We start from the raw sequence: 14,938 nt of genomic DNA, 5'->3' as shown, positions 1-14,938 counted from the left end.
AAGGATTTAAGTTAATTTGTTAAAATGTATATTTACTTGTACATTTATGTTTCCACAATTATTATTTACCCATTCGTCTATTTTTTGTTTTTGTTTTTTGTAGCTAAGTAGCTATGTTGACATGTCGAATCTGCTGTTCTCCGTCATTCACTTGCATTTACAGTACCTAAAGTATGATAGCTTCTGATTGGTTAGTGTTAGTCAGCTGGCAGGGGGTCAGGAAGTATTGTCGCTCGAGCTGTTGTGTATGACGAGTAATGTTTAAATTATGTAATTAAGTAAGAAGAAATCCGTCTCCATCCTGCCTTTTCATTTAATAGAGTGTTTAATTAACCACCAACAAATCCTTACGTTTAGCTCCTGGTGGACAAAATTCAGCACGTCTTCCAAACTATAGCTACTCTACGGGTATTTCTCGCAAGTTTCAGAGTTTTTTGCCACTTTATAAAGTGGTAAATTTGCGAGTTTTGTTCTCCGAATATTACCCAAAAATATTTATACGTGGTACTTCTTAACCAGATGTTGTAAGATATTTTAAATAAGGACAAATTATGTACATGTATTTCTTTTTAATTTTAACTATCTCAGGAGAGTATCTAAATATATTTTATTTGAACTATGTATAAAAGAGTATCTTAATATATTTTATTAGTCAAATGCATATATAAAAGACCCACTCCTCACTTACTAGGGTTTGAAACAAACTATAAAATAACCACATACTTTTGCATTGTAGAGTTTTGAACCTTTGCCTCACCTTCAGTTTATTTTCCCTGTTATCCCACTATCGTTCTATACAGGTTTTGGATTTGTAACATTTGAAAATGAAGATCTGGCAGAGAAAGTCTGTGACATCCATTTTCACGAAATCAATAATAAAATGGTGAGTGGCTCCTGTAGTATTTAAAATGTGTTTGAGTCATTTAGCATGGCAGCAAATGTATCTTAACAGTTTAAGCTGAGTCACACACAGAATTGTTCGGTTCTGTAGTATAATGCAAGTCAGTGTATGCCATTTAGAAGAGGCATTTGGTTTTTAAATTGTATTTAATACACTGAATCTGAAAAACATATTTGGAAATGTGTCTGAAAAGCATCTTGCTAAACCATAAAAAAAAAGATCATTAGTTTCTGATTAACAAAAAAAAAGTTGTGAATGTGGAAAATGACAGAACACACTTAACAAAACAAATAGTGACATAAGTGAGGGAGTGTATGATATGTAAGGATTTTGACAAGGTAAAAAGGTATTAAGTGATCCAGAGTCAGGTCCAACAACCTTGATTCAAGCATCCCTCTTTTGCTGATAAATGTTTGGGCCATTGAACATGCCTCAAACGCTAAATGGATTTTTGCAGACACCATATTCTATTATTACAGATCATGTAAACTCTGAGGCTTTCAGGTATTGCTGACTAATAAACTTTTTTTTTTGTAAACTTTTCTTGTCTATTTGTAATTGTACAGTGCCATATAATCCTAATTGTATGTGCTTCACAGGTAGAATGCAAAAAAGCCCAACCAAAAGAAGTAATGTACCCACCTGGTTCACGGGGTCGTGCCAGCGGTCTGCCATATGATGCTTTCATGTTTGGTATGAGCATACTGAGTAAGTAAACAGTTTCAGGGTGCCATGCGTACATGTTTTGGGAACGTATTTACCTTATCACGTCCCAGTATTTACAATATGCATTATCACCAGCCAAGAAAAGCTGTTAAACTCTCACACATTTTCTAACTTAGTGAATTAAACATGTGTAAATAATAATAATAATAAACAAGAAATTGAAGTATGGCCAATGGAGGATTCTGCCTGTCCAATATGTTTTGTTGCGTTTGCCCCATTTTAGTGCAGCCAACTTGATTTCTCATCCATACAGTGACTGCCATGGCAAACTTTTTGGCAGTTTAAAAATCTATCCTAGCATCCATGGCCTGTCATGTTTGCCTATTCCCCCCTTGTAATGATGTCCACATGAAAACAGAGTCAGCTTTGTTCCTCCCCCAAAAATATCGTACACTGAAACGTTTCAAGACGTGTGTGTCCACAAGAAGACACTGAAGATGCTGAATAGCTGCCTGAGGTGGCGCAGCCACAGGAAGTCACCGGAAAACATAGAAGAGGAAGCCAGAGCATAAAAGAAGATGAGGAATCAGCAATGAAGTGTTGGTGCAACAATAGCCATTTTCAACGCAGTCATAGAAGAAAAGTTTTATTTAGAAGCATGACGAGTTGGAGCTTCTGCTTCAAGTCATCATGCAGTTATCATTAAAGATAGGTGGGATAAGCATGAAGGCTTTCCTTCATATAGTGTGCCAAAATAGATTTGGAGCTTTGGAGCTTCTGTGAAAGAGAGACATCTAGTGGATGAAAGAAGTCAAAGCAACCTAGCACTAAAGAGTGAAACATTGACTCGCTCTTATCTTTCCGCAATAATAGTGAAATAAATGTGTTACTGATCAATGTATTATTTAAAGAAGACTGTTTGAATGAATTCAATTTGAAAAAGTTGGCATAAAAAAGGTTGTTTTTCCCCATAAGTAATGTATCAGTAGGCATATGCATTACAACAGGTATACGTTAGAACAGAAAACAAAATAACACAGAGATGTATTTACAAGTTTTAATAAAAATAATAATAATTTCTCCACAATAGAAGGTTTTAGGCAGCTCCTCTTCACACTCACGATTTATTTTTGGTAGAAAATATCAGTCACGTGGCACTAACAAAGCTGAAAGACGTACATAGTTGCAAGCCATTTGACACTATAAAATTCAAACGATCAAAACTTTTGAACGTTGCTTTTCACTGTTCACCATTACTAACGCACAAAACCAGCCACATTCAATAGTTTGATGGTTATTACACTTTTTTTTACAACTTTATTTAACAAACCAGAACAAGTATGATGCGTCATCATGAAATTGATCGTTTTCCGTGTCGACGTAATGCCCAAACGGCAAAAAACTTGTGCGGGGTACACTGAAACACGCTTTGGTGTGGACGGGTTCCTAAAGCTGATCAAAATCAAACATCAACAAAAACCCAATTCATGACACATAATAGTTGCAACAATAGTAACTTTGATGTTATTAGTACCAATTGAGGTGTACTAAATAATAAACGGAGTATTATACCTAGGATAAGGGGTGAGAGAGATTAGTGTCATAGATGTACAGCAAATGAATGTGAACATACACAGATAGAAAGAGAAATGAGCTTGATGCATTCTAAGACTACGTTCACACTGCAGGCAAATGCGACCCAGATCTGATTTGTTTTGTATCTGAATTTTTTATGTCAGTCTGAACGGCTCACTTCTGATTTTTTCATATCCGACCTGGGTCACTTTCATATGTGGTTCTAGATCAGATACGTATCAAAATTTTTGCAATGCGGCCGCAGTCTGAACGGCCAGGACACATATATCTGACCTCGACGTCATCAAAAGTCCAATATGCGCTCCGTGCGGGCGGGGGCATTAATTGGGAGACGTACGTGAATCTGCAAAGTTGTTTCAAGTAACAGTTGTGACTGTATATTTGACTCAATCCCACTTCAAACATGAAGCATAAAGTTGACATTTGTGGTGATATTAATAATCTAGCCACGCAGACAACTCATTTATTACGTGCGGCAATGACGTGACGTCATCGTTGGGGGAGAGAAAAAAAAGAAGAGGTCTCCGTGAGATGAGGAGCTCAAACAGGCTCGCCTCATTTTGACAAAATATTATTTCTGACTCCTCCTGCATCACTCCTTTGGAGATATGAGATGTTAAAATATGAGCCTTGACGACGGACTTACAAAAGCCCGTGGCCCTGACGCACTGGACCATACGCATTATTCGAACGTTTACTCAAAAAAATTTAATTGAGCATTAAGACCTGCAGCGTGAACGTAGCCTAAGAGCCCCCCTTCTGCAACGTGACATCGTTTGTTTTGGGTGCAAATCACTCGACGTGTGCTCTTTGCGCATGCGAGTCACATTACGGACGCGTTGCGTTCACATTGAAGTCGCATTTGGTTTTGTAATGTGAACAGTCCATAAAAAGATTAAATTTGACAAAAAAATTGAATTGGGCATCACGCCCTGCAGTTTTTCCTTTTAAGATTGATCAAAAAGGAAGGTTTAAATATCTTCAATAGTGAAAGGGCGGTTGCCTCTTGAAACAGATTTCAGCTTTTAGAGATTCTGAAAACTAACTGCCTCCAGCAATTATTTCCCACATGTAATTATCAAAAGCCGATTTAGATCTTACTCAAGGGTCTATGATTTTCAATAGATGTTTTTAATACCTGAGTTGTTTGAGCAGATGTGGGTGTGTACATCATCACGCATTTGCGTACAGTATTTTCATGATGTTTCTCTGTACATTTTCATGTTAATCTGATTTGTATCCACATTTGGGAGAAGCCTGATTGCGTTCCCATCTAAGAATATCTGATTCCATGTGATTTTTGTCTTTTACACTGCCAAAACGTACATTTGAATTGTAACATCTTGAAGCAAAAACTTTGAAATTGCATCACTGGAACCATTTCATGTAAATCCAACCATATGATTTCCATATTTTTATTCAAAATGTTTTTTCTCATTCAGGTTATCCCAATATTGTTGCCACATACGGCAGAGGATATGGTGGTTTTGCAACAAGTTATAGTTACCAATTCCCAGGTAAGTTCTCTTTTTACGTATCTGGAAAAAATGACAGATGAAGAAACAGTTGCGGATAAATGTGTAAATCACCATTAAGGCTAACCATCTGTGCCAACCAAGTGTTACTCCAGCGACCTCCCACATTTTAAAGACATGCATGCTAGGTTTATTGAAAACCAGAGATGGGAAATAACAGAGTACAAATACTTCATTACTGTACTTGAGTAGTATTTTTCAGTACTTTGTACTGTCCTGAGTATTTATTTTTTGACTACTTATTACTTTTATCCGTTACATTTTAACATGAGTATCTGTACTTTTTACTCAATACCTTTTCAAAAGAAGGTCGTTACTTTTGTTTTTAAATGCATGAAAACGATTAAAATACTTGACCTGGAAGAAAAAGCAGCCGTCAATGTCTCCTGGCTCAGCCAATCATATGAAGCGTTACAGCTTGTGATCGGCTTTACGACACGCAATCACGTGACGTGCAATTGGCTAGATTAGAACAAACCTTAAATATGAGGGCAATGCACGTTGCCACTACATAGGACAATTTGAACTTGATAAGAAGAACGCTGCAGACTGCCAGTCAGTAATATGAAAGAAGGTTCAATCATGTCAGCGTGGAGTGGACCAGCAACATGAGCGAGTAATACTCAACACTCGACGCAGGGCAAGTCAGAGAGTCAACTGTCCGATATATACCCATTTTTGCTCTATTTGCTAATATCTTTCAAATTGGCGTAGGACAAAACATCCGGTAAAAAATACTTTTTACTTCTACTCGTCAAGTACATTTCAGAGCCTGTACTTTTGTACTTTTACTTGAGCAATTATTTGAGTGAGCACTTTTACTAAAGTTGTTTTTTTACACAATTGCACTTTTTCTCAAGTAGAGAATGTCAATACTTTTCCCATCTCTGTTGAAAACTACATTTTACATTGTGAATGTGAAGGTCATTGTGAATGTGAAGATCATGATTGTTTGTCTATACTGTATGTGCCCTGTGATTGGCTGGGGACGAGTTTTTTCACCAAAGTCAGTTCACCCACCAGCATAAGCAGTAAAAAAAGTAAATGGATGTTTCTGTCACGTTTTTTTTAAGAAGACGTACCGTAACTTTCATTGATGTTTTATCTCTTGTTACATTTGACATAATTTAGTGCAAGAACAGAATGCAGCCATCTGCTGTCTTAAAATATTGGGAACATTTATATGTTCACATGCATACAGAACATTAAACACAAATTCTTAACTATGCATGTCTAAATCTGTTAAGTGTTGTTTTCCCAACATTTTTATGTAAGAAATTTAACAAATGTAACATTTCCTTCCAAATTACCTAGAAAGGAATTGACAAGCCAAAGCAATGTTGTAGTAAATCAAAAATGTTTATTGTTCTAATGAAAATGTGGGATCTAATTTGTCATTGATCATAAATGCGCATGCATCTTTTATCCAGTTAGGATTGTTCACCAAAACCTCTGAATTACAACATTTTCTAACTGTCCTTGGTCATCAACAGTGTTTGTTCCATATGATGAGACTAATTTGCATGTCCCAAGCACCTTAGCAAAACCTCACCACTGTATACTGTTCTTTTGACTCCTTAGTAATCTCAGGCCATTTGTGAAGACTATGAAAGGATTGCTTTCTTGGCTTTCTGTTCAGTCCCACGGGCCCTCCTTTGAAATGATTGTACCTTCCTATCCGTCCTCCTGACCCTCACTTACTTCTCCCCGTGATTTCATGGTAGCAACAAATTGACCTTGGTTGGCAGAAGAGATAGGGGAGCAGCCTTTATTTCTCTCATGCCCTGCTTACGATAACTGGCTGACTGCATGGGATTCAAAATCGAGTAGTGAAGAGCAAGTTCAACTTCATATGAAGTGCAGAGGGACCTATTGCAAAGTCTATACAGAGGTAGTTGGTTGCATTGATTTGCTAGTCAATGTTATGCCAATGTTAAGTGTGCCTCTCCACATCTAACATTCTTCAAAGGACAGTATTTCAATGAATAGGCAGTGTTAGCTTATTGCATAATACACTTTCCAAAATATGAGACATACCAATTTCTTGAATTATCATTTGTTGTCCATATACAGTTGAGTTATACTGTATAAACATGCAGATCTAAATCCAATCCAAAAATATAGTTGACACGGTGGCGGTACTACCAGTGATTTGAGCACAGTGGGTGAAAAATACTATTTTCAAAGGAATTGAAAATATTACCATTACCAACGGCCAGAGTGGGACTCATTTCCAGCCCTAGACTTTCATGGGTAAGACTAGCCTACTTCAGTTCACGTTTTAATGAAGGTATACAATTTTACCCTTTATAGTGTATCAATCTAAAATGTCTTACCCTTCCCTCCAACATCAATATTCATATTATATGTGATCAAAAATCTAAATTACAATTGAATTTGCTTACAAGAGCATGATTGGTGTTTATTTAAGCATGTATCAGAACATAAATTGTTGAACTGGACCATCCGCCCATTTTCTTCTGTTTATCCGGGGTCGGGTTGTGGGTGCAGCAGCTTTAGCAAAAACCTAGACTTCTCTCTCCCCGGCCACTTCGTCAAGAAGCGCTTCCTCCCATGCCAGCCGCGAGACATAGTCTTTCCATCATGACTTAGGTCGTCCCCGGGGCCGCCTCCCAGTGGGACATGTCTAGAAGACCTCAAAAGGGAGGCTCCCAGGAGGCATCCTAACCAGATGCTCTAGCCACTTCATTTGGCTCTTCTTGATGCGGCGTAGCAGTGGATCTCATCTGAGCACCTTCCAGAAGACCAAGCTTCACATCCTATCTCTAAGGGACAGCCCGCACACCCTGCTTAAAAAAAGCTAATTTCGGCATTATCCAGGATCTTGTTCTTTCCACCCACAGCTGGTGACCATAGGTGAGGGTAGGAACATAGATCGGCCGGTAAACCAAGAGCTTCTTCTTTCGACTCAGCTCCTTCTTCACCACAAAAGACCGATAGAGTCCGTATCACGGCAGATGCTGCACTGTCCGCCTGTCAATCTCCCGCTCCAAGAATCCAAGGTACTTGAACTTCTCTACTTGGATCTCACCTCTTACCCGGAGAGGGCACTCACCCTTTTCCGACTGAGGACCATGGTTTCAGATTTGTAGGTGCTAAATTTGACCTCAACCGCTTTGTTCTCGGCTGCGAACCGCTCCAGCAAGAGTTGAAGATTGTGGCTTGATGAAGCCATCAACACCACATCATCTGCAAAAAAGCAGAGATGCAGAGCTGCCAACTGTTACAGAATGTCAGTACAGTGTCTCCTGACTTTTCGCGAGTGATAAGTTCCACGCCCACGTGCGGTAGGTGAATTTCTGTCAAGTAGAGGTCATTTAAAAAAAAGTTTTTCCCTCCCCTTCAATAATGCTAAAACTGTCTGTCACCTTAATGACCTCTTATTGCGGAATTGTTTGTGTAAGTGAGCAGCAAGTGTGTGTGTAGGGGGCGGGGGGAGTGGGGAGTGGAATGAGACACGTTGCTTGTGTACGAGTAACTGGGATCTATTCTAAAAATAGCTCACCACTGATGGGACACTGACTTGCCAAGAATAATTAAAAGAAGCAAAATGTAATTATTATTATTTATTTTTTTAACTTGTCATGATACGTGTTTCTTAACCCCTTCAAGACCCATAGATGGTCCCAGTGGACATGACATATTTGTGTGCTCTAAACCAATCAAACACATAATTTGGATGATGTCAACACTTCTGGTTCATGATTGGATCTTAACTAACCAATCATAATCGCAAATTCATTTGCATGTTCATGTTCAAAATGTTACATATAAGCTTGGTAAGTTTACAATTCGTTACAGCCATATTATCCTGGCGTCCTCTAAAACAAATAAAAACATGAGATAACCTTCCCAAAACATTTCCATGTTTTTCTTATGAGGGAAAAGAGTTCAAATCAACAACAACAAAAATAATAATAATTTTGCCCAGCAGAAGAAATGCGGGTCTGAAGGGGCTACCAAATATTCTATATTTTGATGAAAAGTGTAATACATTGTGTTGAATGGAAAAAAAGATCTGTTTATATTTACTCAAATGTTGCAAAAAAGGAAAAAAATAGCAGCCTAAATAAAGAATTTTCTCGGAGTTGTGCACTATTGAAAATGAGGAGATATAAATCCGCTATCGAGTGAGTCCTTAATAAGTGAACCGCGAAGTAGCGAGGGACCAGTGTACTTTATTACAGAAATCACTGAATCCTGCCTTGTGTACGTCTGTAAAATTGTTATGTTATGGATATTAAAAAATATATATTGGTCAGGTCACATTGCTCAAACAGCCTGAAAACGAGCAAAAATACTTGGTATGGGGTGGATGCACTTTAATTGCTTATTTCAAAATGGATCCACAGGCTGGAAAAGCGGCGCAGAGCAGTGTGTATAGCAGCCTGGCCCACCGGGAATTTGCCCGCGTGTCCAGATTACCCACTCCAGGCCTGTCACTCCCCACACTCCCTCCTTATACACACTCCTCAACACTTGACTGTAATCAAGTGTTTCGTGGAGTTATTTGCATTGACTGTATACCCATTCTTCTGGTTTTAGATATTAGCAAAAGAACCGCTTAATTTTTTTCGTGTTTTATTTCAAAAGTGCCTGTTTTCTTTAAGGTTATGTCTTCCAAGCATCATGTCTAGCATCATGTCTAATGTCTGTAGTGAGGTTGATTTTACACTTAATAATAGTAAGAATGTTTTGTTTCTTAGCAATTGCCTGGAATACATATTGTATAATGACGTCAGTTTTACATGGACTGTGCGTCAAATCAAAGTTTAAGAAAGCAAATCCATCCATTTTCTCTGCCACTTACACTGTTCAGTGTTTTAGCAAGCTAGAGCCTGTCTGTGTAAATTTCAGGGTGTCGATTGAGCCAGACAACCATTCATATTCACGAACCTTACTTAGTGGGAACTGAGTCTGGATTACAGACTCTTGTTTCCATGTTGTGATTCACCCGTGAGGCTCCAGTTACGACGCTCTGTATTTTGCTTGAAATTTGAGAGTACTCCACACCATTTCTTGTTTTGACAGCTTCCCCCGATGCATGATGTATCCTACCATAGTTGTACGGCCTGTGATGTTGCACACATGGCAGAGAGATTGCAGGCTGATGCACTTTCACTAACGCAGTAAACAAGCCTGTATTTTCTCAGAGAGTCTGTCAACAGTAGTATCTATTTTGGGGGGATAGGTGGGTGGTGGCACCAATTGGATCTTTGCCAGGTCTCAGTGCTTTCAAAGATAAGTGTGTGAAATAAACCATTAGCCTTGATGAAAGGCATCAAAAATGGCTTCTGTGTGTTTGGGACTTTAATCCAGTAAAATGCCATATTTTGTTGTTCCTGCTTTCTGCTTTTACTCTGACTAAAAATATCAGGTAAATATCAAGTTGGGGTGTAGCCGTTTTTTTTTTGTTGTCACGTTCAATCACGGTACATCTGTCGGTGTGACATTTTAACAGGCCAAGCGTGATATGACACATTGCATTCTGGGAGTGGGTATATGTTTCCGGTCGCCCTGTTTGTCTGAAATGTAGTGTGCCATAGGATTTTGGTTAGTTCTTCCTTCAAAATAATAAACAGGAGGAAAAAAAGTAAGAAAAACTAGCAATTGATATCTAACTCAATGCCCAACCCACAAGAATCTTAATGTCTTTAATTAACTGGAGAAGGACAAGCAAATTATTTGAATACATGTATTTCAAGATGAGGTTTTGATGTCACTACTGTATCCTGTCTGCGGAGCCAGCCATCCTCAGCTTCTTCTCGGGGGCACACACTCACAGAGCAAATCTGTAGAATGAATGAATCATGCATGAAAATTCCTCCAGCCAACTTAGACCGCATATTATTTGTGCATTGATTGAATTAAGTAATTTGTTGTCCACGTAGCTTAATTCGTAATGTTATGGTGATTTTACATGTGCGTGCATGTAATCAATGGCTCAAACTATGTTTTCAAACTCCTTGTTTCATTCTGGCTTGTTGGTGATGTATGTATCTCATTCTATCTGAAATTTTACTGTTCTACCACAAGAATTTGTGTTTACACAAGACCAGAGCTAAATCTAAATTGATCAATCCCACACTTTACGTGGGAATGTTTGTACGCACACTTCTGTGTGTGATAAATGAGGCCCCTTGAAAAGACAGGGCAACTCTTGTAAAAGTCCTGGGAAATTGTTTCAAGAAAAGAGTGGGAACCCTGTTTGCTGTATTTCATAACATTTGTTATTGTGTGTAAACGCTAAAAATGTGAGTTTAATGACTCATACCGTTTTTATAACATAATTCAAAGAAATTTGAGCGAAAGTCTTATTTCAGAAGTGTTTATCAAACTCGTAACCCTTTGCAATTAGCATTACCCAAAGAGTAGCTCTCATTTTCAAAAAGGTTGGCGAGCCCTGTTCTATATGCATGGCATTGATTCTACTTAGTCAGGAGTAGGAAACCCTGGTCCTCCAAAGCCACTGTCCTGCCGTTTTTGCCGATGGCTCCCTCCTCCAACACATCTGACTCAAATGATCTGCTCATCAACAAGCTCTAAGAGCCTGATAACGAAACGATCCAAGAAACATTGATAAACATTGAATATAACATGTTATGTCTAATATTGCGGAGTCAATCAAGTACGACACTGATCGATCTAGCAAATTAATTACATTACAGCTAGTGATGGGAAAACGAAGCTTCATGAAGCACTTGTGATATTTTTTGACTCCCCTAGATGGTGGTCTTGGTTTAAATATAAAGGCTAGTGCAAAGGAAATTGATTACATTTCCACTGCATCTTTCAACCAAGAGTGGCATCTAGAGGCGTCAAAAAATATTACAAGTGCTTCATGAAGCTTCATTTTCCCATCACTAATTACAGCTGCTAAGCAATTTTGCATACAAAGCAAAATATCGGCCGATCCAGCCAATCAGATCGATGTAAAATCTAGTTAAATCTATTATTTGTTTTGGTGTGATTTCTATATTTTAAAAGAATACCATTAAAGTACTGGATAGATGAGCAGTATCATTAAGAGTAGTTGTATTGTTAAAATCTGAACGATATTCATTCTTTGTCACGGGTGAGCTGCTGCCTATCCAAGCTCTATCACTGGGTTTAATATACACAAACCATTCATATTCCAACCTATGGGCAAATTAGGGTTTTCAATAAATAGTTGTAGTACATTCAGTTGAATGTAAAAAAATAACTAACTTTAGTAATTTTTTTGCTAATTAGTACCCACAGTTTAGCAATCTTTACCCACAGTTTAGTAATCTGTTCCCACAGTTTAGCAATCTGTTTCCAGAGTTTACCAATCTACTCCCACAATTTATCACATTAACAGGCAAGAAACTCCATATAGATTTTGTGGCAATGAGAGCATGTTAAAAATCAGTGTTTTTTTAAAATTGTAGGCAACGAGGAAACCAACGTCTTCACCAATGCAAAACTGAAAACACTGCCATCTTCAGGCCAGAAAATGCAATTGCGGTTTAGGCTTTGATAGTATAGGCTGATGGACAGGAGCGCAATGGTAGAACCAACTTCAGCGTCGTTGCTCATTTAAGTAATCCAACTTTTGTAGAATACATAACTAATCCTCACATCAAATTTACCATTTTCTCCCATCAGACGAAATGCTTGTGGAAGCTAAACTGAATACTGTGTATAGGTTTGCCAATATCGGAGGATCTATGGCGAGAGCCAGAGTGTTTCACGGCTCGTGTGCACTACACATTACATGTAGGGGTGGGCGATATGGGCCAAAATAAAATATCTCAATATTTTTTCAAAATACCCGATACTGATATTTTGACGATATTCTATATAAAGGGAAAACAACTTGTAAATCTGCACTTGCTTCACAGAATAATTATTGGCAGCGTTTTTGAACAGCTCTTGTTTATATTTTAATTTGCTCAATACATTTTACAACAACATTTTACGGCAACACTTAACAATGAAAGCTTTATTGCCTCACATTCACCTATTTACATCATCACATTTTAATCTGCACTAAGTACTGGTACACCACTGCCAAATACTACAGAAACGACAAAAGCTTTTTACTACAGTTGTCAGAATAGGGGCGGGGGGAACATATATATGTTTTTTTATATATGTTGATTAGATGGTGATGGAACGAATCACGAATATATATATATATATATATATATATATATATTTGTGTGTGTGTGTGTGTGTGTGTATATATATATATATATATATATATATATATAGTAAGAAAGAGCCAGCATCCTGCATATATTGTAATGACAACAAATGCAGCCGCGACCATAATACAGATGATATAGTCGCAAATGTAGCTAAGATGCGGAGTACAAACGTGTAAAAACTGAATATTAAGCCAATATGGATTGGTACATCGGGTCAACTTTTACTCGCTTTTGTGAGGCGTTTGTGAGGCGTTTGTAAGGCATTGCCAATGTTTACTTGCTTTGTCAATTACAGTGTGTGCTAGCACAATGCAGTGAGACTTTTCTGATTGTGTTCGGCTGCTTTACTTATCTTATCTTTAGCGGTAGTCATACTTGTAGTCTCAAAGTCACGTAATCCTCCATATGGTCCGTGTTAGAACAGAAGTGCGTTTTTCGGCACACGTTCCGATGTTATTTTGGTCTTGTCAACCCCAAATAATTTTCAGGCTAGGGACGTGGACTTAAGTCTTGCCAAGTTTATTAGTCACTAATACGAGACTTCGATTCCATTTTGTCACTTGTAAACACTTCTCTTCCTCACTGAGTCACGTGACTGAATCCTGCCCGCTGATTTGCAGAATGAAGACTTATCACTTCCTCATCTTCCTCTATGCACGCTGATTCGCCAAATGAGAACTTTCATCACTTCCTCCTACTTTTCAGCCAATCAATTGAGTCGTTCCCCCCCCCCCCCCCCCCCATCTAGAGATAGCATTAAACCTCGATAATGTCAAATTGGACATCGTGAAAGCCAAGTTGATGATAATATCGATGACGATGATTATCGCCCACCCCTAATTACATGGATACTGTTTAATAACTCTCTGTGCTAAAATTGCCATAGAGTGAATAAAAGAAGAAATACAAGGTGATTCTTTGAGTATACCACACCGACCAAAACCGATTGGTCGGGACAGAATCACTGCGGCTGTCAAATTGTGACAGTGTGATTGTTTTAGCTCACGCAACAAGCTGTAATGTGTAGTGCACACGAGCCGTGAACCACTTTGGCTCTTGCCATAGATCCTCCAATATCAGCAAACCTATACAGTATTCAGTTTAGCTTTCACAAGCGCTTCGTCTGACGGGAGAAATTATTATTATATTAATTTCAGGCAGAGTATGATTGTCACCAGTTTGCTATTCAAAAGCGTGTGTTATTCATAGTAGTTCACATTATGTGTTACTACTCTAAGTAGAAAATGTTCTGGGTTGCTGTTCAACATTTGTATGGAAAAAGTGGAAGGTTATCTGTCACCATTAGGTAGTCAGTGTTGGTGGATGTTGATAATTTTCATTAGGCAAGCTGTCAAATCAATTGAATTGAATAGGATAATTTGTTACTGTTGAGTCAATTTGTTCAAATCCACATCTTTAGACACATGTATTTTCACTAAAACTGCATGGAAAATATGAAATGTAGTTTGACTATAGCACTGTTGAACAACTTCTGCGACTTTATTAAAGTTTCACCTCTGTGTCGGTCTCTGATCCCAAAAACCTTTTAAGGAGGAGATAAGTACCATGGCAAAAAAAATTCCCATATCATCTAAATTCGGAACATTGACTTTATCCTTTCAGCAACAATGAGTCAATGACATGGATTTAATGCTGCATAACATTTTCCTGGATGCTCAGCATCTCACAGGGTCTCACAAAGCACTGAACCTTGCTCATTACACGCCACTGATTTGCTGAGGCTACTTTACAGTTCTCCAGTGTTAAGATGCAACAACCTTCGTGAATTACATTCAAAGTTCAACTTTTTTTTCTCCTATATAAACAAACAAGCACGGTGTGGAGTGGAAACCCCAAAAAGTAATTCAACTGTTTCACATGAATGTCAGGTATTACAACCCTGTCACTACACCCATGTGGGGCCCATGTGGGTTGGATATGGGCTGGTGAGTTGGTCCCATCTGGGTTGCCCAGCTGGGTCCCAGTTAAAAGTTGATTCCTAAAAAAATGACTGCCATGACAGGGATTTGAACCAAGGTACCACG

At 38.3% G+C, this 14,938-nt stretch overlaps 1 protein-coding gene across 3 annotated transcripts in view; it reads left to right on the top strand.

Annotated features, from left to right (window-relative positions):
* The window catches only part of msi2b (musashi RNA-binding protein 2b), a 106,222-nt gene that overhangs the window by 78,300 nt on the left and 12,984 nt on the right, over nt 1-14,938 (top strand). For 2 of the 3 annotated variants that reach the window (XM_086081410.1, XM_086081411.1), the window contains exons 8-10: nt 801-883; nt 1,501-1,609; nt 4,606-4,680. In XM_086081410.1, coding sequence (XP_085937536.1) covers nt 801-883; nt 1,501-1,609; nt 4,606-4,680 — 267 coding nt within the window. The remainder of the gene's footprint in view (nt 1-800; nt 884-1,500; nt 1,610-4,605; nt 4,681-14,938) is intronic. The other variant, XM_086081412.1, reaches the window with a different exon arrangement.

The sequence above is a fragment of the Leptonotus elevatus genome, chromosome 7 (assembly GCF_054856555.1).
Source record: "Leptonotus elevatus isolate MCC_2025b chromosome 7, RoL_Lele_1.0, whole genome shotgun sequence".
NCBI lineage: Eukaryota > Metazoa > Chordata > Actinopteri > Syngnathiformes > Syngnathidae > Leptonotus > Leptonotus elevatus.
Note: the sequence above shows the minus strand (reverse complement) of the source record. Positions and strands in the feature narration are given on the sequence as shown.